Source organism: Varanus komodoensis, unplaced genomic scaffold, assembly GCF_004798865.1.
Source record: "Varanus komodoensis strain SLA01 unplaced genomic scaffold, ASM479886v1 scaffold3, whole genome shotgun sequence".
Lineage (NCBI taxonomy): Eukaryota > Metazoa > Chordata > Lepidosauria > Squamata > Varanidae > Varanus > Varanus komodoensis.
In genome coordinates, this window is record NW_025335761.1 from 23,196,933 (window position 1) to 23,216,614 (window position 19,682).

The window sequence follows — 19,682 nt, forward strand, 5'->3', positions numbered from 1 at the left end:
TCCACACCAGCGAGGTGAACAGCCATCAGCGAGATGTCTCTCGGGATGCACCAGTCCCAAATTTTCATGGAAAGCCTGGCCAGAGTCGGTGACTTCGTTCCGCCCTGCTTGTTCAGATAGAAGACAGTAGCTACATTGTCCGAGGTTATCTGAACGATCTGATGTTGAAGAATGTCCTCGAAAGAGCACAGGGCTTTGAGTACTGCCAATAGCTCGAGGAAGTTGATATGATTCGTGGATTCTCGACGATTCCACGTGCCTTGGGTATATAGACCGGAGCATATCGCTCCCCATCCCAGAAGAGACGCGTCGGTACCGAGGGTTATCGAAGGAGGCCATGCTCTGAAGGGCACTCCAACAGTCAGATTGGCTGGTACCGACCACCAAAGTAGGGAATGGAGTACGGAAGATGGGATTCGAATCAACTTTGACGGTGGGTCTCTCTGAGGATGGTACACCTTGTTGAAGAGAAGTTGTAGCAGACGGAGCCGAAGCCTGGCATGCAGAACTACAGCAACCGAGGAAGCCATATGGCCCAGGATCCTCTGGATGGACTTCGCCGGGACCGTCCCGTCTCGTCGCATTCGATGGATGTGGTGAGCAAGAGTCTGTCGTCTGTCCCGAGGAAGGAAGGCTTTCTCCAACATCGAATCCAAGTGGGCTCCAATGAAGGTAAGCGTCTGCATCGAAAGAAGAGAAAATTTCTTGGTATTAATGCGTAGGCCTAGGTCATCCAATAAGGCACAGGTTGTACGGATAGACGCAAGGAGGTCCTCCCTAGACTGGGACACTAACAGCCAGTCGTCAAGGTACGGGTAAATCTGTATGCCTTGGAGGCATAGGAAAGCACAGACAGGGGCCATTTGGTAAATACCCTTGGAGCTGTGGCCAGTCCAAAAGGCAAAACTGTAAACTCATAGAGATGGGGTGCAACAGCAAAACGAAGGAAACGCCTATAACTCGGGTGGATCGAAATGTGGAAATAGGCGTCCTTCAAGTCCAGTGAGGCGAACCAATCCTCTTTCCTTAGCAACGGCAAGATGTTTTGAAAGGTGGTCATCCGAAACTTTTTTGGTACAATAAATTGATTCAGGTTACACAAGTCCAAAATCGGACGTAAACCACCATCCCGCTTCGGGACTGTAAAGTATCTGGAATAGAATCCGTGAAGTCCGTCAGTTGGGAATACTTGACGAATTGCTCCTTTACGAAGAAGTTGATGTATTTCATCGAGCAATACCGGCAAACATGATGTAAACCGGATTGGACTCGATGGAGGAACGATGTCGAATTCTATCCGATAGCCGTGCTGAACGATGGACAATACCCACCGATCAGATGTGATGGACTCCCAAATGGGGAGGCGGCTTCGGAGCCGATCCCCAGATGAGAGGGGGGTGGGTATAGAAGGAATTTGAGGAATGGTTCGCCAGTCCCATCAACGCTGCCTCCTGTCATCGAAACGGCAGCGGCCTTGTTGGTATCATTGTTGGGGCTGCGGACGGCAGCGCTGCTGTTGTTGCTGCTGACGGTGCTGGGGCTATTGTCTTGGCTGGTAAGACTGCCTGTAAGATGGGCGATTCCATGACCACTTATGTCTGGTCTGGGTCTGTATCTCCATCTTGCGTGCCATCATCCAGGATTCGTGCAACTTTTTTAGTTTGTGGTCGGTGCGGGAGTGGAAAAGCCCGGACCCGTCAAAGGACATTTCCTCTATACGGCACTTGGTTTCCTCCAGAAAGTTGCAGTTTCTAAGCCAGGCATGTCTCTGGAGTGAAACTGCACCGACCAAGGCCCTCGAGTCTGTGTCCACGTGGTGCCTGGCTGTGGACAACTGCTGAACAGCGATGTGCATTGCCTTCTTGATAAGGGCCCTAGCCAGGTCACCCTGGTGGTCCAGGAGGGTTGAGGCAATGTTGTGGAGGCGCTGCATGATGAAGTACCAACGCCAACTTCGCCTCGTAATTCGAGATCCGCAGCCCCAGGCCTGAAGCAGCGTAGACTCACCTAGACAGGGAGTCGATCTTTCGGCCCTCTTTGTCTCGTGGTGCCATGTGCCCTCTTGCCTCTCTACCCTGGGAGGACTCCACTACGACCGAGTTCGGCTTGGGGTGGCAGAGGAGGAAGGGGATATCCTCCTCCTGAACCCGGTACATAGATTCATACCTCCTGGATGTAGGCTCAGGGTGGGAGGGCAAGTCCCAGGGCTATGTCATCACTTGCCGAAGGGTGGTTATGAGCGGCAGGACGACTGATGTCTGCTCCCCACGGATGACGTCGTAGAACTTGCCCGTTGTCAGTCCCGGACGCTGGACAGCATCGGATGTCGAGGGACTGGACAAGTCTGGACATCAGCTCCGCGAAGGAGACGTGAGATTCATCCGGTGACGCAGGACCCTGGGATGTCACGGCAACGTCTGGGGAGGTTGAGTCGACCTCCGAATCGTCAGAATTGGCACCGTAGTATGGTGGAGCCGATGAAGAAGACTCCGCTGGAGAAAAGCCGTGGCTGCTTCCATCCTGAGGGGATCGTGGAGATGCACGTCTCGGGTCCGAGGGATGTGGTTGGTCACGAGATGGTGGAGAGAACTGACCCCTAGGAGCGGGGTAATATCCTACGGAGAGTGGATCACCCCAGGTATGATAGTAGGGGTGATGCCATCCCTCCGAACATTGCTCCACGGAGCGGATCCTCTGGCTCCCAGGCGGGGACATCCCTACATCCGCCTCCACAGTGGCCGTGGGTGTAGGCGACCTAGCCCTAGGGGGAGAGTCCTGAATTTCCCCATCAGAAATCGAGCCCCTTTGCAGAGTTGGAAGGGGCGCAGATGGGAGGTCAGCCACGCAGCGCAGGGACCCTTGAGGGGTAACCCACATAGCCTCCTGAAGAACCGGGTTGGGTGGTGTCAGTACCATGAGCGCTGCCAGTACCGAGGGTGCCGTCGAATCCGAATCCCGGTGACGAGGATGCTCCGAGTCCCTCGGTTTCTTAGAAGGCTTGGAGACTTTCTCCTTCCTGGCCTTCTTACAGCCTGCCGACTTCTCGGGTTCGGCATGCTTCCGCTTCTCATGCTTCTTTTTGGGGGAAGCAGAGGGAGCCACCGTAGCAGATGCGCCTTCGTCCGAAGGGCGTGAAGGTGCGGCTACTGAAGCAGAGCCAGGCTTTGGAGCAGAAAGCAACGGGTCGAACTACATGAGAGCCCGATCCCAAAGGAGCCTGCGGAGGCGGTTTTCGTGATTCTTCCTGGCCTGCTTGGAGAAGGCCAGGCAGTGAGCACATTTATCGGTCCTATGCCCCTCGCCCAAACAGAGGAGGCATAGGTCATGCGGGTCAGTTGGTGACATTTTTGACCCGCACTCCACGCATTTGCGGAAAGCCACTCGCTGCGCCATTGCAGAAAAAGGAAGAAGAGAGAGATAGTGCAGAGGGTAAGTATATATTTTTGGTTTGTTTTTTTTTAGATAGATCGAAAGAAGGTAGAATGATAGAGAAAAAACTACAGGAACTATACAAAGCAGAGATAGTTAACTAACAGGAATGAGGAGAAAAAAACGGGACTACAGAACTGGAACAATCAAGAAGAAAAGGCTAACGAGTAACGGTCAGAGCGAAAGTCGAAAGCAGCACAAGGCACAGCGAACAGCGGTTGCAAAGACTGAACAAAATGGCAGACGCTCCACTCTTTATAGGCCACAGGGGGAGGGGGAGTGGAGCTTCCCGCCAAAAACCATTAGCTGGCAATCTTCCGGCCAAAGGCACTGCGCAGGTGCAGCACCCATATGTGTGATGCACAGAGGCCATGACGAAGAACTGTAACTGATTAGTAAGAGTTCTGCTTGGCCCATCCATGAGCCGTAGTCTAACACAACTTTCCTCAACCTAACACCTTCCACGTGTTTTGGACTACAACTCCCAGTTCCATCATCCTTGACCATTAGCCATGCTGATGGGACTTCCAATTCAAAACTTCCAGAAGGCAATAGACTGACTAGGTCCTGGATCCAGATTTCAACTTGACTGGTTGAAGTGGGTTTTCCTTCCCCAATGTTGTCATGACAGCATCTCCAGACCTCCAAAAATGTTACACAGCAGGTCAGGGGGACCTACTGAATGTGGTAAGGTGAGGTTCAAAGATGATCCCCCAGATGAGTAAAGGTGCTTTCCATGAGCAGAGTCTGTCTGCTCACAGAAAACAGATCCTGAATCCAAGCCTAGCATTTGTGCACCCTTGGAAAGTAGTTGTTCCCATTTTCCTGGGAGGCATACTTAAGTGCTGGAAGAAGCTCCCAGAAGCAGCAACTTTTTAACATACACACACCTGTAATACATTAAAAATATATAAAAGAGGAAAAGGAAAATTTAACCAAGGAAGGAAGGAAAGAAGGAGAGAGAGAGAGAGAGGGAGAGAGAGAGAAAGAAAGAAGGACGGACAGATGGACGGACTTGACTTATCCTTTAAAAAGTTGTACAGGGAACAGGAACAGTGGGTTACTCTGCTCGCTTAAGGACAGTTTGCATTGGAAACTTGATGTTAATCATTCTATTACCCTTTCCCCAAGTTAGCCAAAAGATGCAAATACTGTTGAATACCATCTTTTTCTCAGTGGGCAAAACCAGAATCCCATGATCACTAACTTATGGCACTCTATGTAATATCCACTCCTGAAACATCTACTGACACAGAAATCACAGATTTGTAACTGGCAGTGGTCATGCATGTAGTAATGATATGAATGTATCAAACTGCGTTACTGGATTTTTCAGCATTTTGGCTCACATAGAAAGCTTCCATGGATATAGGAGGCTTTCCTCTTTAGACTATCACCCCTACACAGAGCAGTAAGGCTGGAGCTCTCCCTCTTATCAAGAATTTGTTTGCATGTACTGGACCCCTGAACACAGCTATTACATATTTAGGATGGAGAAAGTAAGAAAATAACAGTTATTTTGGATAAAGCACCAAGGTAAAAATTAGTGAGGTTGTACTACAATAGTTGTGTGTAATGTATTACTTACAGAGTGTTTATGACCAGACGGTCCCATTGTCCTTTAATGTCATCTTCAGAGGGCTGTTCAGTAATGTACAGACCATCAAATTCCAGTTTCCTTGCAATATCTTTTTCCCTCTTGAATACAACCAGGGGAACCTTTGAGGAAAAATAGGCATTCGGGTTTGTTTTTTTTAATGAGTTAGAATCTTCAAATTAACCCAAGTGTTTTCAAATATCTTGAAAAGAGATCCGAATGTAACATTTTACAGTATTACTAAATCTGCTTTTTCAAGCAGTGCTGAAATTGAAATTGGCCACATTTAGAGTTAAGATTAACCATTTTACATTATTTGATCTGGACAATTTGTACTGTAGTAAACAGTAATATATCTTCATTAGTGGAAGGTCTTTTTACTTAGAATAAATTAAATTAAGTAATGAATACACATCCCATCTCCATATCTTAATAAAGTTTCGTGAAACAGAAGTTAAATGTAGGTATAAACTTGGAGCTTGCAAAAGAGGGGCATACTTTGACATTTATGCACATAAGTCCCTGTTCACAGTGGATGAGAGTGTAAGCCTGAACTTTCTTCATCCCACCACCGGGGCCAGAGGACGCCGAGCCTGACGACGACGACGCTGCTGCCAGCCGATGCCATCTTGCCAGCCGACGAGTTCCGTGCGGCCGCCCTTGCTTCCCCGCCCCGCCGGCGCTGGGTGAGAGCCATGCCGAATTGGGGGCAGGGAGCAGGGACAAGCCAACGGCTTATCTCGCCGGACGCGGCTGGGGCCAGCGGCCGAAGGGCGACAGCCAAAGGGCGGTCGCCGCCATTTTGGACCGTTTGGGGCCGTGAAGGGGCTGGGCTGGCCAGGGACTCTGTGTTGGCCAGCTGGTGGGATTAGTAATTCGTGCTGGGGGGTTGTGGGGGTGTTTTTAAGTGTTTTTAATGTGGTTTTAGTTTGATTTTAATGGATGCATCTTCGGCTTTGTCTATGGGGTTGCCTGGGGTGCGCGTGGGCACCACCATTGGGGTGGTCATGGGCAATGGACGTTATAGTGTTGGGGGTCTAACAAGTCTGCGTAGAAGAAGGAGGGACAGATGGTTGACACCTGTTCCTCCTTCTGGTTATTCCCATAGCCTGAGGGTTCCAGGTAGGCTTGTCAACCGCCCCCGGAGCCTGTTGATGCTGTTGCTTAATGCCAGGTCGGTCCATAATAAATCATCACTCATCCATGATTTGATCATGGATGAGGGGGCCAACCTGGCTTGCATTACAGAGACCTGGGCGGGAGAGGGAGGGGATGTCTCCCTCTCTCAACTGTGCCTGCCCGGGTATCTGGTCCAGTACTGACCACGCCTGGAGGGGAGGGGGGTTGCTTTGGTTTACCGAGCCTCTATTTCCTTCATGGGGCTTCCTGTTCTCTCGAGGCTGGGTCTAGAGTGCCTCTACTTGATCCTGTTGGTGTACCGTGCACCCTTCTGCCCAATGGACTCCCTGCCTGAGCTGATGGAGATTGTCTCGGATTTGATGTTGAAGACTCCCAGGATGTTGGTCCTGGGGGACTTCAATCTCCATGCTGAGACGGTTCTGACCGGGGCGGCTCAGGACTTCATGGCATCCATGACGACCATGGGGCTGTCTCAACATGTCACTGGCCCAACCCATGAATGTGGACACACTCTGGGCATGGTTTTCTCAACGGGGCAGGAAGAGGGGGATCTGAGGGTGAGGAATTTGTGTCTGACACCCCTGTCATGGTCAGATCACTTCCTTGTGAGGTTTCAGCTCGAGAGTGGCCTTTCCCTCTGTAAGGATGCAGACCCGATTGTGTTGGTCCACCCCTGGAGCTGGATGAATCTGGATGGATTCCTGAAGGCTCTGGGGGAATTCCTGGTTGATAAGGCTGGTGCTCCTGTCGATGCCTTGGTCGAACTGTGGAATGGGGAAATGACCAGGGCTATTGACACGATCGCTCCTAAGCATCCTCTCCCACCTGGCAGAGCCCGTTCATCCTCCTGGTATACTCTTGAACTATGGGCGATGAAGCGGGTTGGGAGACATCTAGAGCGTAGGTGGAGGAAATCACAGGATAAATCTGACTGAACACACTTAAGAGCCCATTATCAGGCCTATGCTGTGGCGGTGAGGGCGGCGAAAAAGAAATTCTTCTCCGCTTCCATTGTGGGCTGGTACAGGGGCGTCTGGTGGAGCTCTTTTGGGTGGTACAGGGGCTGGTTCATCTGGGCCCCAAGAAAGATCCCATACCACCCTTGACGGCCCGCTGTGACGAGTTTACCAAGCATTTCAAGGAGAAAATCGCTCAGATTCGTCATGAGCTGGACTCCACTAGTGACTCAGAATCATCCGAGGAGGTGCCAATGTTGCCGTCTGGTCCAAAATTGATGGATGAGTTTCAGTTGTTGCGGCCTGTTGACGTGGACAAGGTGCTTGGACAAGTACATCCCACCACCTGCTTACTTGACCGTTGCCCATCTTGGCTACTTAACAAAGCCAAGGACAGGATAGGGAGCTGGATCCTGGAGGTTGTCAACGCCTCTCTAAGGGACGGCCAGGTACCTGCCCCTTTAAAGGAGGCGGTAGTCCGGCCAGTCCAAAAGAAGGCATCCCTGGGTCCAGAGATGGCCGCCAATTATAGACCGGTGGCCAACATCCCGTTTTTGGGCAAGGTGTTAGAGCGGGTGGTGGTGGGACAACTCCAAGCACTCTTGGATGAGACTGATTATCTGGACCCATTTCAGTCTGGCTTCAGACCTGGGTATGGTACTGAATCTGTCTTGGTCGCCCTGCATGATGACCTGTGCAGGGAGGGAGACAAGGGGAGTGTGTCCCTGTTGGTTCTCCTGGACCTCTCAGTGGCTTTCGATACTATCGACCATGGTATCCTTCTGAATAGGCTAGCGGGATTGGGAGTTGGAGGCACTGCTTTGCAGTGGTTCTGCTCCTATCTCAATGGCTGATTCCAGAAGGTGGTGCTGGGGGACTGTGGCTCTGTGCCATGGCAGTTATGCCATGGAGTTCTGCAGGGGTCCATTTTGTCCCCCTTGCTATTCAACATCTACATGAAACCGCTGGGAGAGGTCATTAGGAGGTAAGGGCTGCGGAATCATCAGTACACTGATGATACCCAGCTCTACCTCTCGTTTTCAACTAATCCAGGTGAGGCAGTGGCTGTACTGAACCGGTCCCTGGCCGAGGTAATGGGCTGGATGAGGGCCAATAAACTGAAGCTCAATCCAGACAAGATGGAGGTCCTGTTGGTAGGTGGTTCGGGCTTTGGAATAGGGGACCTGGACCTTGTCCTGAAAGGGGTTGCATTCCCTCTTAGGGACAGGGTTCACAGCTTGGGAGTGCTCCTCGACCCAGAGCTATCATTAGAAGCTCAGGTGACGGCGGAGGTGAGGAGCACTTTCCTTCAGCTTTGGCTGATCCATCAGCTGCATCCCTACCTGGAGAATGATTGCCTGGAGACAGTGACACATGCATTGGTAACTTCCCAATTAGACTTCTGTAACGCGCTCTACATGGGGCTGCCCTTGAAAACAGTCCGGATACTTCAATTGGTGCAAAACACAGCTGCCAGGTTGCTGACGGGGGCTGAGTGTCCACATATGCCCCCCTGCCCCTTGAGATCCGCGGCAGAGGTCCTTCTGCGGGAACCCTCCATGAAAGATATTAGGAGGGTGAGTTCCCAGAGGAGGGCTTTCTCTGCAGTGGCGTCCCACCCATGGAATGTGCTTCCCAGAGAGGTCCACCTGGCACCGTCGTTATTTGTTTTTCGATGCCAGGCCAAGACCTTTTTATTTAAATATTTTAACTGTTAATTGTTATCTTTATTTATTGGTTTTTATAGTTGTGCCGAGATGTACCCAGATTTTTAAGGTTAATTGTACATTTATTTGTTTTGTAAGCCGCCCCGAGGCTTTTTGCGAAGGGGGCGGCATAAAAATGCTCTAAATAAATAAATAATAAATACATAATACACAAGCTTAGGTTGTGCATTGGCTCCAAGATTTCAAATTATTCGTCCATTAAATGCATCATAAAGTCATCATGTATTTTTGAGAACAGCTTCAGTAATGGCTAACCAGTGGCTCATGTGGTAAACCATATAACTGCAATCTTTCAGGGAAGAACCTTCCAGATTTGGTTTGGCTCCAGCCAAAGGGTATAAGGACTTCCTTAACAAGGTCTATCATAGCTCTAGTATATTATGCATCTGTGGATGAGCTCTTGATACTTCCTTGGTTCAACTGGGATTTCTAAGAACTGACCTAACACTATGGCCTGTAACTCTGGTTAGACTGAGACTATTTCTCATGTGTTATTCTACTGGAGGACTGAAGAATAATTACTATCTCCTCTTTTACTGTAATTATCTGGAAGCTCTGCTTGCTTTTTGTCTGGGTGGCTCTAGTGCCAAGATAACATTAAGAATTGCTTAATTTTTGAACACTGGTATTAGCACCAGATCTCTTACGGTGGCAAACTAAGCTATAATTGTACTTTGAATATAGCTCTTTGTTTCATTTCCTGTATTATAGCCAATTGACTAATACATTTGATGTCAATGGTTCCTAGCCTGTTTTCTACTTTTGCCTTCTGGCTTGCCCATGGATCCTCACTGCTCTTTCATCTTGCTTCCCACCTTCTGACTTTTGCTATGCTGCTGCCCAGAGCTCAGCTTTGACAGTCAATATATGAAGCTGAGAACAGTATTTATCTGTCAAATTTCTATCCCATCTATCTGTGCAAAGTTGCTAAGATAGCTAGCAAGATAAACCTGCATAATAAGCCAATAATATAAAAATGTACTTAAGTGCATAAAATTAAAATGAGATGATAAAAACAATCCAGAAAATCAGTAAAACCATGACCAGATAAAGCCAATGAGACACAAGCGATGGAAAAATCTGACTCTTATTACTGGTCAATTTAGGCTGAAAAAAAAATTCCTAACCTTCAAACAGTAGTATCCAATAACACATACAAAAGAAATGATTGTATGAATAACAGCTAGAGCTCTGAGCGTTGGTGCCATGTAGCCTGTACTCTCTTGTAATACGAAGAATACAACTCCCTCTTCGTCCTCATCCTCATCCAAAGAATGCCATAAATCAGAATCTTCTTCTAGTTCTTCAAATGGCTCTTCTGTCACCTGAAATCGAACCAAATGTACACACAGTTTCTGCATACAGATGTTTTAAACAAAAATTAAACATTATTCCCATGAAAGCATTTTAACAAATTTTGCACATTTTTTTCATCCTATAGACCATCCTATCATAAATATACCTGTCCTCTTGCACAAAGCAATTCAAACTTTAGTACCTGTACCCTTTGCATCTTTGTCAGTACTGCTCCTTGCCTCAAGATAATACTTAGTCCAAGTAAACACATGTTTGTAGGACACCTCTTTGCATGCACCTCTTTGCATGCACATATTATCATTCAACTAGTAGGAATACTCATGTGAAAAATATTGCATAGCACACCAGGAATATTGCACACCAGGAAAATGTGCTTAGGATTGAAAGATGATTTATTGCAGTGGGGGCAATCTAACATCACCATCTCAGGATGGTAATTCTTGGCGTGATGCAAGGATTTATTTTGCAAAGGTGGTATGTGGAATACAGCAATCTTGTGCTGGTGTTGTGCCATGGCTAAGAGATTGAGCTATGAAACCATTCAAATTTTGCCTCTTCCATGAACTTACTAGGAGATCAATTATGGGGACAATACTGCTGATTTACTTCATCATCATCATCATCATCATCATCATCATCATCATAGTGCTTAAGAGCTGATTAAACAAAAACTATGTGAAATGAACATACAAATGTTGGAACTGAATATACAATTTACACCCTTTGGAAATTTAATCTCATAAGGATGGATCCAGACTTGTACTCAAGTCTTCTAGACTTGCAGAGTACTCCTGGTGTTCAAGGAAGGGGGCTGCATGGTGATTCCCTCCCATTCTTCCTCTTAAGGCTTCCAGTGCCACCTTTCACAGTGACCAGCTGGTTCGTGGATATTCTGAAACAGCTTGAAAAGTGGTGCTGGGGTTGCAGGCAAAAGAAATGCCTCCCTCTGTCTTCAAATAGAAATCTCTGCTGGATCCTAGTTTCCTCAGCAAATAGGAGGAGACCCTCCATTCATGGAGCGGCAAGTCAGGATTCAACTTAATATTTTTCAAAGGTTGTATTCACTTTAAATAGCTGGTGTTGTTTACTTTAGTAATTGCTTAGCTATTCGTGTTCACAAATACCACTCTGAAAATTGAAGCATCCATTTAGAAGGAATACAAAGATATTACCTTGTAGAAGAGGAGAATGAAGTTGATAGCGAAGGCCACAAAAAGTGCAAGAAATCTTAAATTGTAGAAATTTCTGGCCAAATAGTGCTGCAATTGCAAAGAACATTTTGAGATCCTAATGCAAGAATTAGAATTCAAGGGAAAGCTAGCAATTTTTTAAAAAGAAATGCTTCAAACTGCAGGTATGATAACATCAATTATGTTTCATTAATTTTTTTTCCTCTTACAGACCTGTATGTAAAGCGTTAGTAGAACTCATTATTACTGCAAAATACAAAAATGTAATTGTCTCATGTTGTTAAAATCACTGGCAAAAAATGAGAAAGAAGGTAAACATACCAGCATTTTTGTCTGGTAAATTTCCAATGCTTTAAAAAAGTTAGCCATAACTGCATCTGGTTTCTCTACTTTTTGCCCATGCCTTCGCTTCCTTTTCCTAGGTTCTTCAACTTCCAGAGGTTCAGAATATGCATCATCTTTTATTTTATCTTGTTTCTCACCATCTTCCATGCTATAGGAAATTACATCAATTATTCAACTGCTCTTATCTGTCTTGCAGGCAATAAAAATAAACAAAGCTTAATTCCAACAATTAAAGGTCAAATATAGCTTGTGAAAACTGATGCAATAAATCCTAACCTCACATACACACTTATGGTGACTTAACAAGGAAACAAATACCACCCTGGACATCACTTTTGTGCAATGTTCAGATTTATTAATTTTTCTCCAACTGAACAAAGCATGTTTATGCACCTTTTTCAAATACATGAATTTAGTGCACATATTGCATTGAAAACTCAAGAATGCATGGAGTACAAACCAAAAATTGTTTTTGAGTCCATCTTCTGTTCCTGGAATTGTAAGTTGGGTAAATTTTAGTAAAAAATGAACTGAAACAAAATTTGCATTGCTTTCTACTGTATTATGTATTTCATTTCTATACTACCCCGCAACTGAAGCTCTGTGTGCGGTATAGTAATGTATACTTGGGTGGCTCACAGCATGTTAAGAACTGATAAATGGAACAATATAAAGCAACCTATAAGCAACATGTTCCATCAAATGCTCCTGTAATGTAACACACAATTACCAGGTTGACTTCACCTAGAATCACCACTACAAAACCTGCTTTTCAATAAAGTTCTGTGTAAAGGAGCTGCTATATAGTGAGCAACTGTATATAGTGAAAAACTGAGCTGACTTAGGGGGTTCATAACTTCAGCAAGCTCAATTTCATAACACTTCTTAGAAAGCGATTCCATTCACTTGAGCATCACCTCTGGTTGCATGTTTCAGTCTGACAACAACTGACATGCCAAGTTAAATTTTAACTTCTTGTTCCCCCAGAATTAAATTCTTGTTCTTCCTCATTTCCTGAAGTAAGTTCCAGGGACTACTCATGAGTTTAAATGCAACCTTCAAGGCCGTGCATGGCTCAGCAAATTTCTTTTACATCATTAGGGACAAAGTTCCCTATCCTCAGTGTCTAGTTTAGTCAGAAGTGTGGGAACGAGCAATACAGGGTGATGGCTGTCAATGTTCTTTCTCTCAGAAAGGGCATAGTTTTGTGCATGTTGGGCAGAAAGAAATCCTATAAAACTCTGAGCACTTCCCAGTCTGACATGCTGCCTGTAGAAAGTTGGGAATTCTAGAACTTTTTTCCTTTCTGAGCATGCATAAGATTGTACCCCAAGGGCACAGTCCTATAGCTAGTATACATTGGCTGGCTAGCCATAGGAAAAGTCACAGTTCCCACTGCAACTTCAAAAAAGCCCTCTGAAGTTGTAGCAGGCATTCTGCCTTTGGAAGGCCATCCTTTTGTCTTCACTGCTGGTACGGTTCTCTTCATGGCCTGTGTGGCTCCAAAGACAGAAGCCCATCTTTGGACCAGCTTCTAGGAGGACATTCTGGGAGACAGGGACGGGAGAAATGAGGCACCAAAGTCCTATAAAGAATCCATGAGGTGCCTTAGCCTTTCCTTTGATTAAGCAGAGGCAAAAGACATAGGAAGTTGAATTTGGCCACCTGTATCTTTTTTGCAGAGCAGCTCCTGCATTTAGTAACCTTCCAAGTTCAGAGGGCTGCAAGGAACCACACTGTGTAACAAGCTAAAAGACTCAAAAGGTCTTTGTAGCATATGAGGATGTGTTCCAATACACTGCACCCCTTGTTCTACATTCTAGAACTCTGGAGTCTATAATACTAAAATTATAAAGAGAATAGAAATTTCTCTAAGTGCCAGCAAGAATGTCAGTCCTGTGGAAATGCCAGTTTTATAGACCATAAACACTGAAGATGATCAGCAATGAGAACACACACACACACACACACACACACACACACACACACACAGAGAGAGAGAGAGAGAGAGAGAGAGAGAGAGAGAGAGAGAGAGAGAGAGAGAGAGAGCGCGCGCACGCGCGCGAACATTAGCTATTAAACTTGGGTACAATCTGATTCAATCTTATCCTCTTCTTGCCTTGGAACTTTGGTATTAAATACTTGCAATCATGGCAATGAAAACTTCAATATACTAGAAGACACTGATCCATTTTTTTCTGAACTTTAAGCCCATTTTTCAAAGGAGATTAAACATTTCTTTAGGGCAGCCTTCTCCAATCTGCTGCCCTCCAAATGTTTAAGCTTTTAACTCCATCAGCCCCAGCCAGGACAACCAATGGTTATGAATGCTGAGAACTGTAGTCCAGAACATAAACATAAAGTAAAATGTAGCTTACTCAGCCTTCTCAGATTCTGTTCTTGTTTCCGATTCATCATCCCTTGCAATTTCAGGTATCTTTAAAAAAGCGCATTGGATTTTAATTGCATGGAATAAATATATATATTCAAAAAGTGCCATTACAAATATTACAATTAACTGAAAGTATATATAATCTATTAGAAATAATACTCAGTTAGTTTAATTGTCTAAACTAGCAGCCAACTGCAATATATCCAGACCATGTTTCAGCCATAGAAAAGATTTGAGCCCCATTCCAACTGAGCCCCAGTAATGCATTGGAAAGGATATGCCTTTTACTTGGCCAGAACATAATTATTTAAAGAATACAACCCTTTTCCACCTGGCAACTTTCAAATTCAGCTTAGAAAATGGCAATGTTCAATAAAGCTAACAGAACACTGATTAAAGAGGCAATCTTATGCACACTTACTTGGGAGTAAGTCCCTTTCAATTTTGTGGGATTTACTTCTGAGTAAACATGCACAGGATTGTACTGTAAGAGAATAGCACAATTATAACTAAAGAGAGAGCTAATAAAATCCAGTTCATACTTTCTAGATATATTCAATATATAAAAGTTAATAAACAAATAAGGAGAGAAGTTCAAGCCCATCACCACAGAAGACCCTAACTTTGGTAATCTTTAGACCTTGGAATTACAAGGGCCTCAGTGGTAACCTGGTTATAGTTATTATATCATATATGATAGCATCTGGCAGCCATAATTCCAACTAGGAGAAATAGCGACAATGGAAGCAGAGACCACTCCTTTTGCTGTTTTGAGAATATTACCTTTGGCTGCTCCCTGAACTGTTTCCATTACAACTAAGTTTGTAAGAAATTTGAATAGAATTTAGATCAATACATGTGTAATCAGGCTGGTAGAAGATGCCATCCCTGCTGCCAATAGCTACCAGCCAAGCCCTTCAAAAATACTGTTCTCAAATTCCAAGTATGCCACAGAATGCTACAGGCTGTGTAACAGGAGACTGAAAAGGAAAGTGAGTGGGAGCTTCACTACTGGAGTCTAGCAGTATTGAATCAATCATATGTTCTAGAGTGTTGCCTCTGCCTGATTTCAGGGATCCATACAAACTTGGCTCAAGCCTTCATTTCCAAAGTAATATAAATACTGACTTGTTTTTATTGGCCTGAAGAGACATAGCATCTTTGTAATGCAATGGGCTTCTAAAAATACAGCTTAACATGGTCTTTGGAATGGCCTTTAAAACCAGTATGTATCACAAGCATAAATATACATTTTCATAAACCCCTTGGCATTCTCCCTTTCAATAAAAAAGTAGAATTAAAATTGCAATAATACTGAATTACACAGTAAATTTATTTACCTGCCCTTTTTTCTTCTTGCGAGTTGTGCTTTCCAAAAGAGGAGGGCTTTCTGCTCCAATAATATCAGCAATATCCCCTAGGCCAACATCATGGCCATGTTTTGATCCAGTTTCTTTCTGTGTATGAGTGCCAAAAATATCTGACAAGATGTCACTTTCTCCCTTTTCAGTTTTTACAAACTGCACAATTTCAGCTGTAATGCCATGTTCTGTAACTTCAACTTTCTCTATCTCGAGGACATCATCATGGATTCCAAACTGTGTTGGATCAGGCATGTCTCCTAGTATTTTGGTAACTCTTATATTTTTGGCTCCTTCCACTAGACCACCCCCAAACACTGTACTCCAAAGAATTTGAAAAATACCCCAAACTAAAGTGATAAACATTTGGAAAAATCCAACAAACAGCACCCAGAAAAATGAAAAAGACACCTTTACCAATTCTTTTACGGTCATCTTTCTTAGTTTTCTGTACTGTTTCCTTAAGTTTTTCAGTTTAATCATTTTTAAGATGGTTGCAGAATTTTTCTTCACAGCAACACATGCCATTGCAAAAGCTGAAGATGATTCAAGAGATTGTTCTTCTTTCTTATCATCTCCAACTTCCCTCACATAGCAAGGTTCGTCCTCTTCCTCATCAAGTCTGTCAACTGTGTCTGATTCAGAGATCTGAGATGCCAATTGCATTTCAAAAATTGTGTCCTCACAGAAGTTTACAAAAAGCTCCATTTTCTCTTGTTCTCCACCTTCATTTACAACATCAAAAATAAACTGTCTTTTTGATTCTTTCACTTGTGGCTTTTCCCATTGTGTCCTACTGGATTCACTGATCTCAAAATAAACCCTTTCAATCTTCTTGGCACCACCCATTATCTCAATGCGTCCCAGATAAGGTTCAAAATAGTTAAGGACACTTTCTGCTGGATCTAATAAGGTCTGAAGTCGTGAATCGTTTGGCATATGCTCTGAAAGATTGGTTAAGAGCACTGCCACATTAAATCCAATATCTTTGGCAGGCTCATGAAATCTTTCAACAAAATCAACATAGTTAAACATATCATTTTCATCAGTTTCTGCACAGGACAACAGAAACTCAATCTCTGATTGTGTATATTGCTTCTGACCTTCCATGGCTTTCTGGAATTCCTTCTTTGAGATTATGCCTTTGCCTTCTGGGTCATATTCTTTGAAAGCTTCTGAACTTGTTAGATCTTTCAGTTTGAGAAACATGTCGAAGAACTTTAAGATCATTTCAACATTGCTAGAAGATTCAACCAGAGTGTCCACCATTTGTTTCCCAATTGTGCCATTTACAACATTACCTACATTGTAAGTTTAAACATTGTTATTTAGTTTCTTTACACATACAGTGGAAATATAATTATTCTATACATTTTTAGAACTCATGAGAATTTGTCTTTGGGCTTATAACTGCCTTTTAAATTTACCTTTCATTTAAAACTATTATTTAACATATTTACCTTATTATCTTCTATTGTAGAATAATTGTAGTGGGGTTATTGTTGTTAGTTGCGAAGTTGTGTCCAACCCATCGTGACCCCATGGACAACATTCCTCCAGGCCTTCTTGTCGTCCACCATCCCCCGGAGTCCACTCAAGCTCACACCAACTGCTTCAGTGACTCCATCTAGCCACCTCATTCTCTGCTGTCTCCTTCTTCTTTTGCCATCTATTGTTCCCAGCATTAGACTCTTCTCCAGGGAGTCCTTCCTTCTCATTAGGTGGCCAAAGTATTTGAGTTTCATCTTCAGGATCTGGCCTTCTAAAGAGCAGTCAGTGTTGATCTCCTCTAGGACTGACCGGTTTGATCGCCTTGCTGTCCAAGGGACTCGCAGGAGTCTCTGCCAGCACCACAATTCAAAGGCCTCAGTTCTTCGGCGCTCAGCCTTCCTTATGGTCCAACTTTCACAGCTTATATTGCAACTGGGAAAACCATAGCCTTGACTATACGCACTTTTGTTGGCAGGGTGATGTCTCTGCTTTTTAGTATGCAGTCTAGATTTGCCATAGCTTTCCTCCCAAGGAGCAAGCATCTTTTAATTTCTTGGCTGCAGTCACCATCTGCGGTGATCTTGGAGCCCAGGAAAATAAAATCTGTCACTACCTCCATTTCTTCCACATCTATTTACCAGGAAGTGAGAGGACTGGATGCCATCATCTTAGTTTTCTTAATGCTGAGTTTCAAGCCAACTTTTGCGCTCTCCTCCTTCACCTGCATCAAGAGGCTCTTTAGTTCCTCTTCACTTTCTGCCATGAGAGTGGTACCATCTGCATATCTGAAGTTGTTGATATTTCTCCTGGCAATCTTAATTCCAACTGATGATTCATCTAGGCCCACCTTTCTCATGATGTGCTCTGCATATAAGTTAAATAGGCCGGGCGACAGTATACAGTCTTGCCGAACTCCTTTCTCAATTTTGAACCAATCAGTGGTTCCATGTCCAGTTCTCACTGTTGCTTCTTGACCCACATACAGGTTTCTCAAGGGACAAATCAGATGGTCTGGTACTCCCATCTCTTTAAGAACTTGCCACAGTTTGTTGTGATCCACACAAAGTCTTTAGCATAGTCAATGAAGCAGAAGTAGATGTTTTTCTGGAACTCCCTAGCTTTCCCCATGATGCAGTGTATGTTGGCAATTTGATCTCTAGTTCCTCTCCCTCTTTGAAATCCTGCCTGTACTTCTGATAGTTCTCGGTCCACATACTGCTGGAGCCTAGCTTGTAGGATTTTGAGCATAACTTTGCTAGCATGTGAAATGAGTGCAATGGTGCGGTAGTTTGAACATTCTTTGGCATTGCCCTTCTTTGGGATGGGAATGTAAACTGATATTTTCCAATCCTGTGGCCTCTGTTGAGTTTTCCAAATTTGCTGGCATATTGAGTGTAGCACTTTTACTGCATCGTCTTTTAAGATTTTGAATAGCTCAGCTGGAATACTGTCACCTCCACTAGCTTTGTTGTTGCTCAGACTTCCTAAGGCCCTTTTGACTTCACATTCCAGGATGTCTGGCTCGAGGTCAGTGACCACCCCATCATGGTTATCAGAGACGTTAAGCTCTTTCTTGTATAGTTCCTCTGTGTAATCTTGCCACCTCTTCTTAATCTCTTCTGCCTCTGTTAGGTCCCTGCCATTTGGTCCTTTATCATGCCCATCTTTGCATGAAACGTTCCCTTCATATCGCCAATTTTCTTGAAGAGATCTCTGGTCCTCCCTATTCTATTGTTTTCTTCTATTTCTTTGCACTGTTCATTTAAGAAGGCATTCTTATCTCTTCTAGCTATTCTCTGGAATTCTGCATTCATTTGGGTGTATCTTTCCCTTTCTCCCTTGTCTTTTGCTTCCCTTCTTTCCTCAGCTATTTGAAAAGCTTCCTCAGACAGCCATTTTGCTTTCTTGCATTTCTTTTTCTTTGGGATGGTTTTAGTTGCTACCTCTTGTACAATGTTGTGAACCTCCGTCCATAGTTCTTCAGGCACTCTGTCTATCAGATCTAATTCCTTAAATCTATTTGTCACCTCTACTGTATATTCAATCAGGGATATGATTTAGGTCATACCTGAGTGGCCTAGTGCTTTTCCCTACTTTCTTCCATTTATGCCTAAATTTTGAAACGAGAAGCTCATAATCTGAGCCACAGTCAGCTCCTGGTCTAGTTTTTACTGACTGTATAGAGCTTCTCCATATTTGGCTGCAGAGCACATAGTCAATCTGATTTCTGTGTTGACTATCTGGTGATGTCCATGTGTCGAGTCGTCTCTTGGGTTGTTGGAAAAGAGTGTTTGTTATGACCATCGTATTCTCTTGACAAAATTCTACCAGCCTATGCCCTGCTTCATTTTGTACTCCAAGGCCAAACTTGCCTGTTACTCTGGTTATCTTTTGGCTTCCTACTTGAGCATTCCCCATGATGATAAGGACATCATCTTTTGGTGTTAATTCTAGAAGGTGTTGTAGGCCTTCATAGAACTGGTCAACTTCAGCCTCTTCAGCACCAGTGGTTGGGGCATAGACTTGGACTACTGTGATGTTGAATGGTTTGCCTTGAATTCGAACTGAGATCATTCGGTCATTTTGAAGACTGTATCCCAGTGCTGCTTTTCCTACTCTTTTATTGACTATGAAGGCTACTTCATTTCTTCTGAGGGATTCTTGCCCACAGAAGTATACCTGATGGTCATCTGAATTAAATTCACCCATTCCTGTCCATTTTAGTTCACTGATTCCT

General features: G+C 44.4%; 1 protein-coding gene across 1 annotated transcript in view; it reads right to left on the bottom strand.

The window, feature by feature from the left end:
* Positions 1-19,682, bottom strand: part of RYR3 (ryanodine receptor 3) — a 397,078-nt gene that overhangs the window by 56,297 nt on the left and 321,099 nt on the right. The window contains exons 90-95 of the mRNA XM_044436195.1: positions 15,434-16,755; positions 14,080-14,138; positions 11,678-11,849; positions 11,339-11,425; positions 9,977-10,174; positions 5,018-5,148 (exon numbers count right to left, since the gene is read on the bottom strand). Of these exons, the coding sequence (XP_044292130.1) occupies positions 5,018-5,148; positions 9,977-10,174; positions 11,339-11,425; positions 11,678-11,849; positions 14,080-14,138; positions 15,434-16,755 (1,969 nt within the window). The remainder of the gene's footprint in view (positions 1-5,017; positions 5,149-9,976; positions 10,175-11,338; positions 11,426-11,677; positions 11,850-14,079; positions 14,139-15,433; positions 16,756-19,682) is intronic.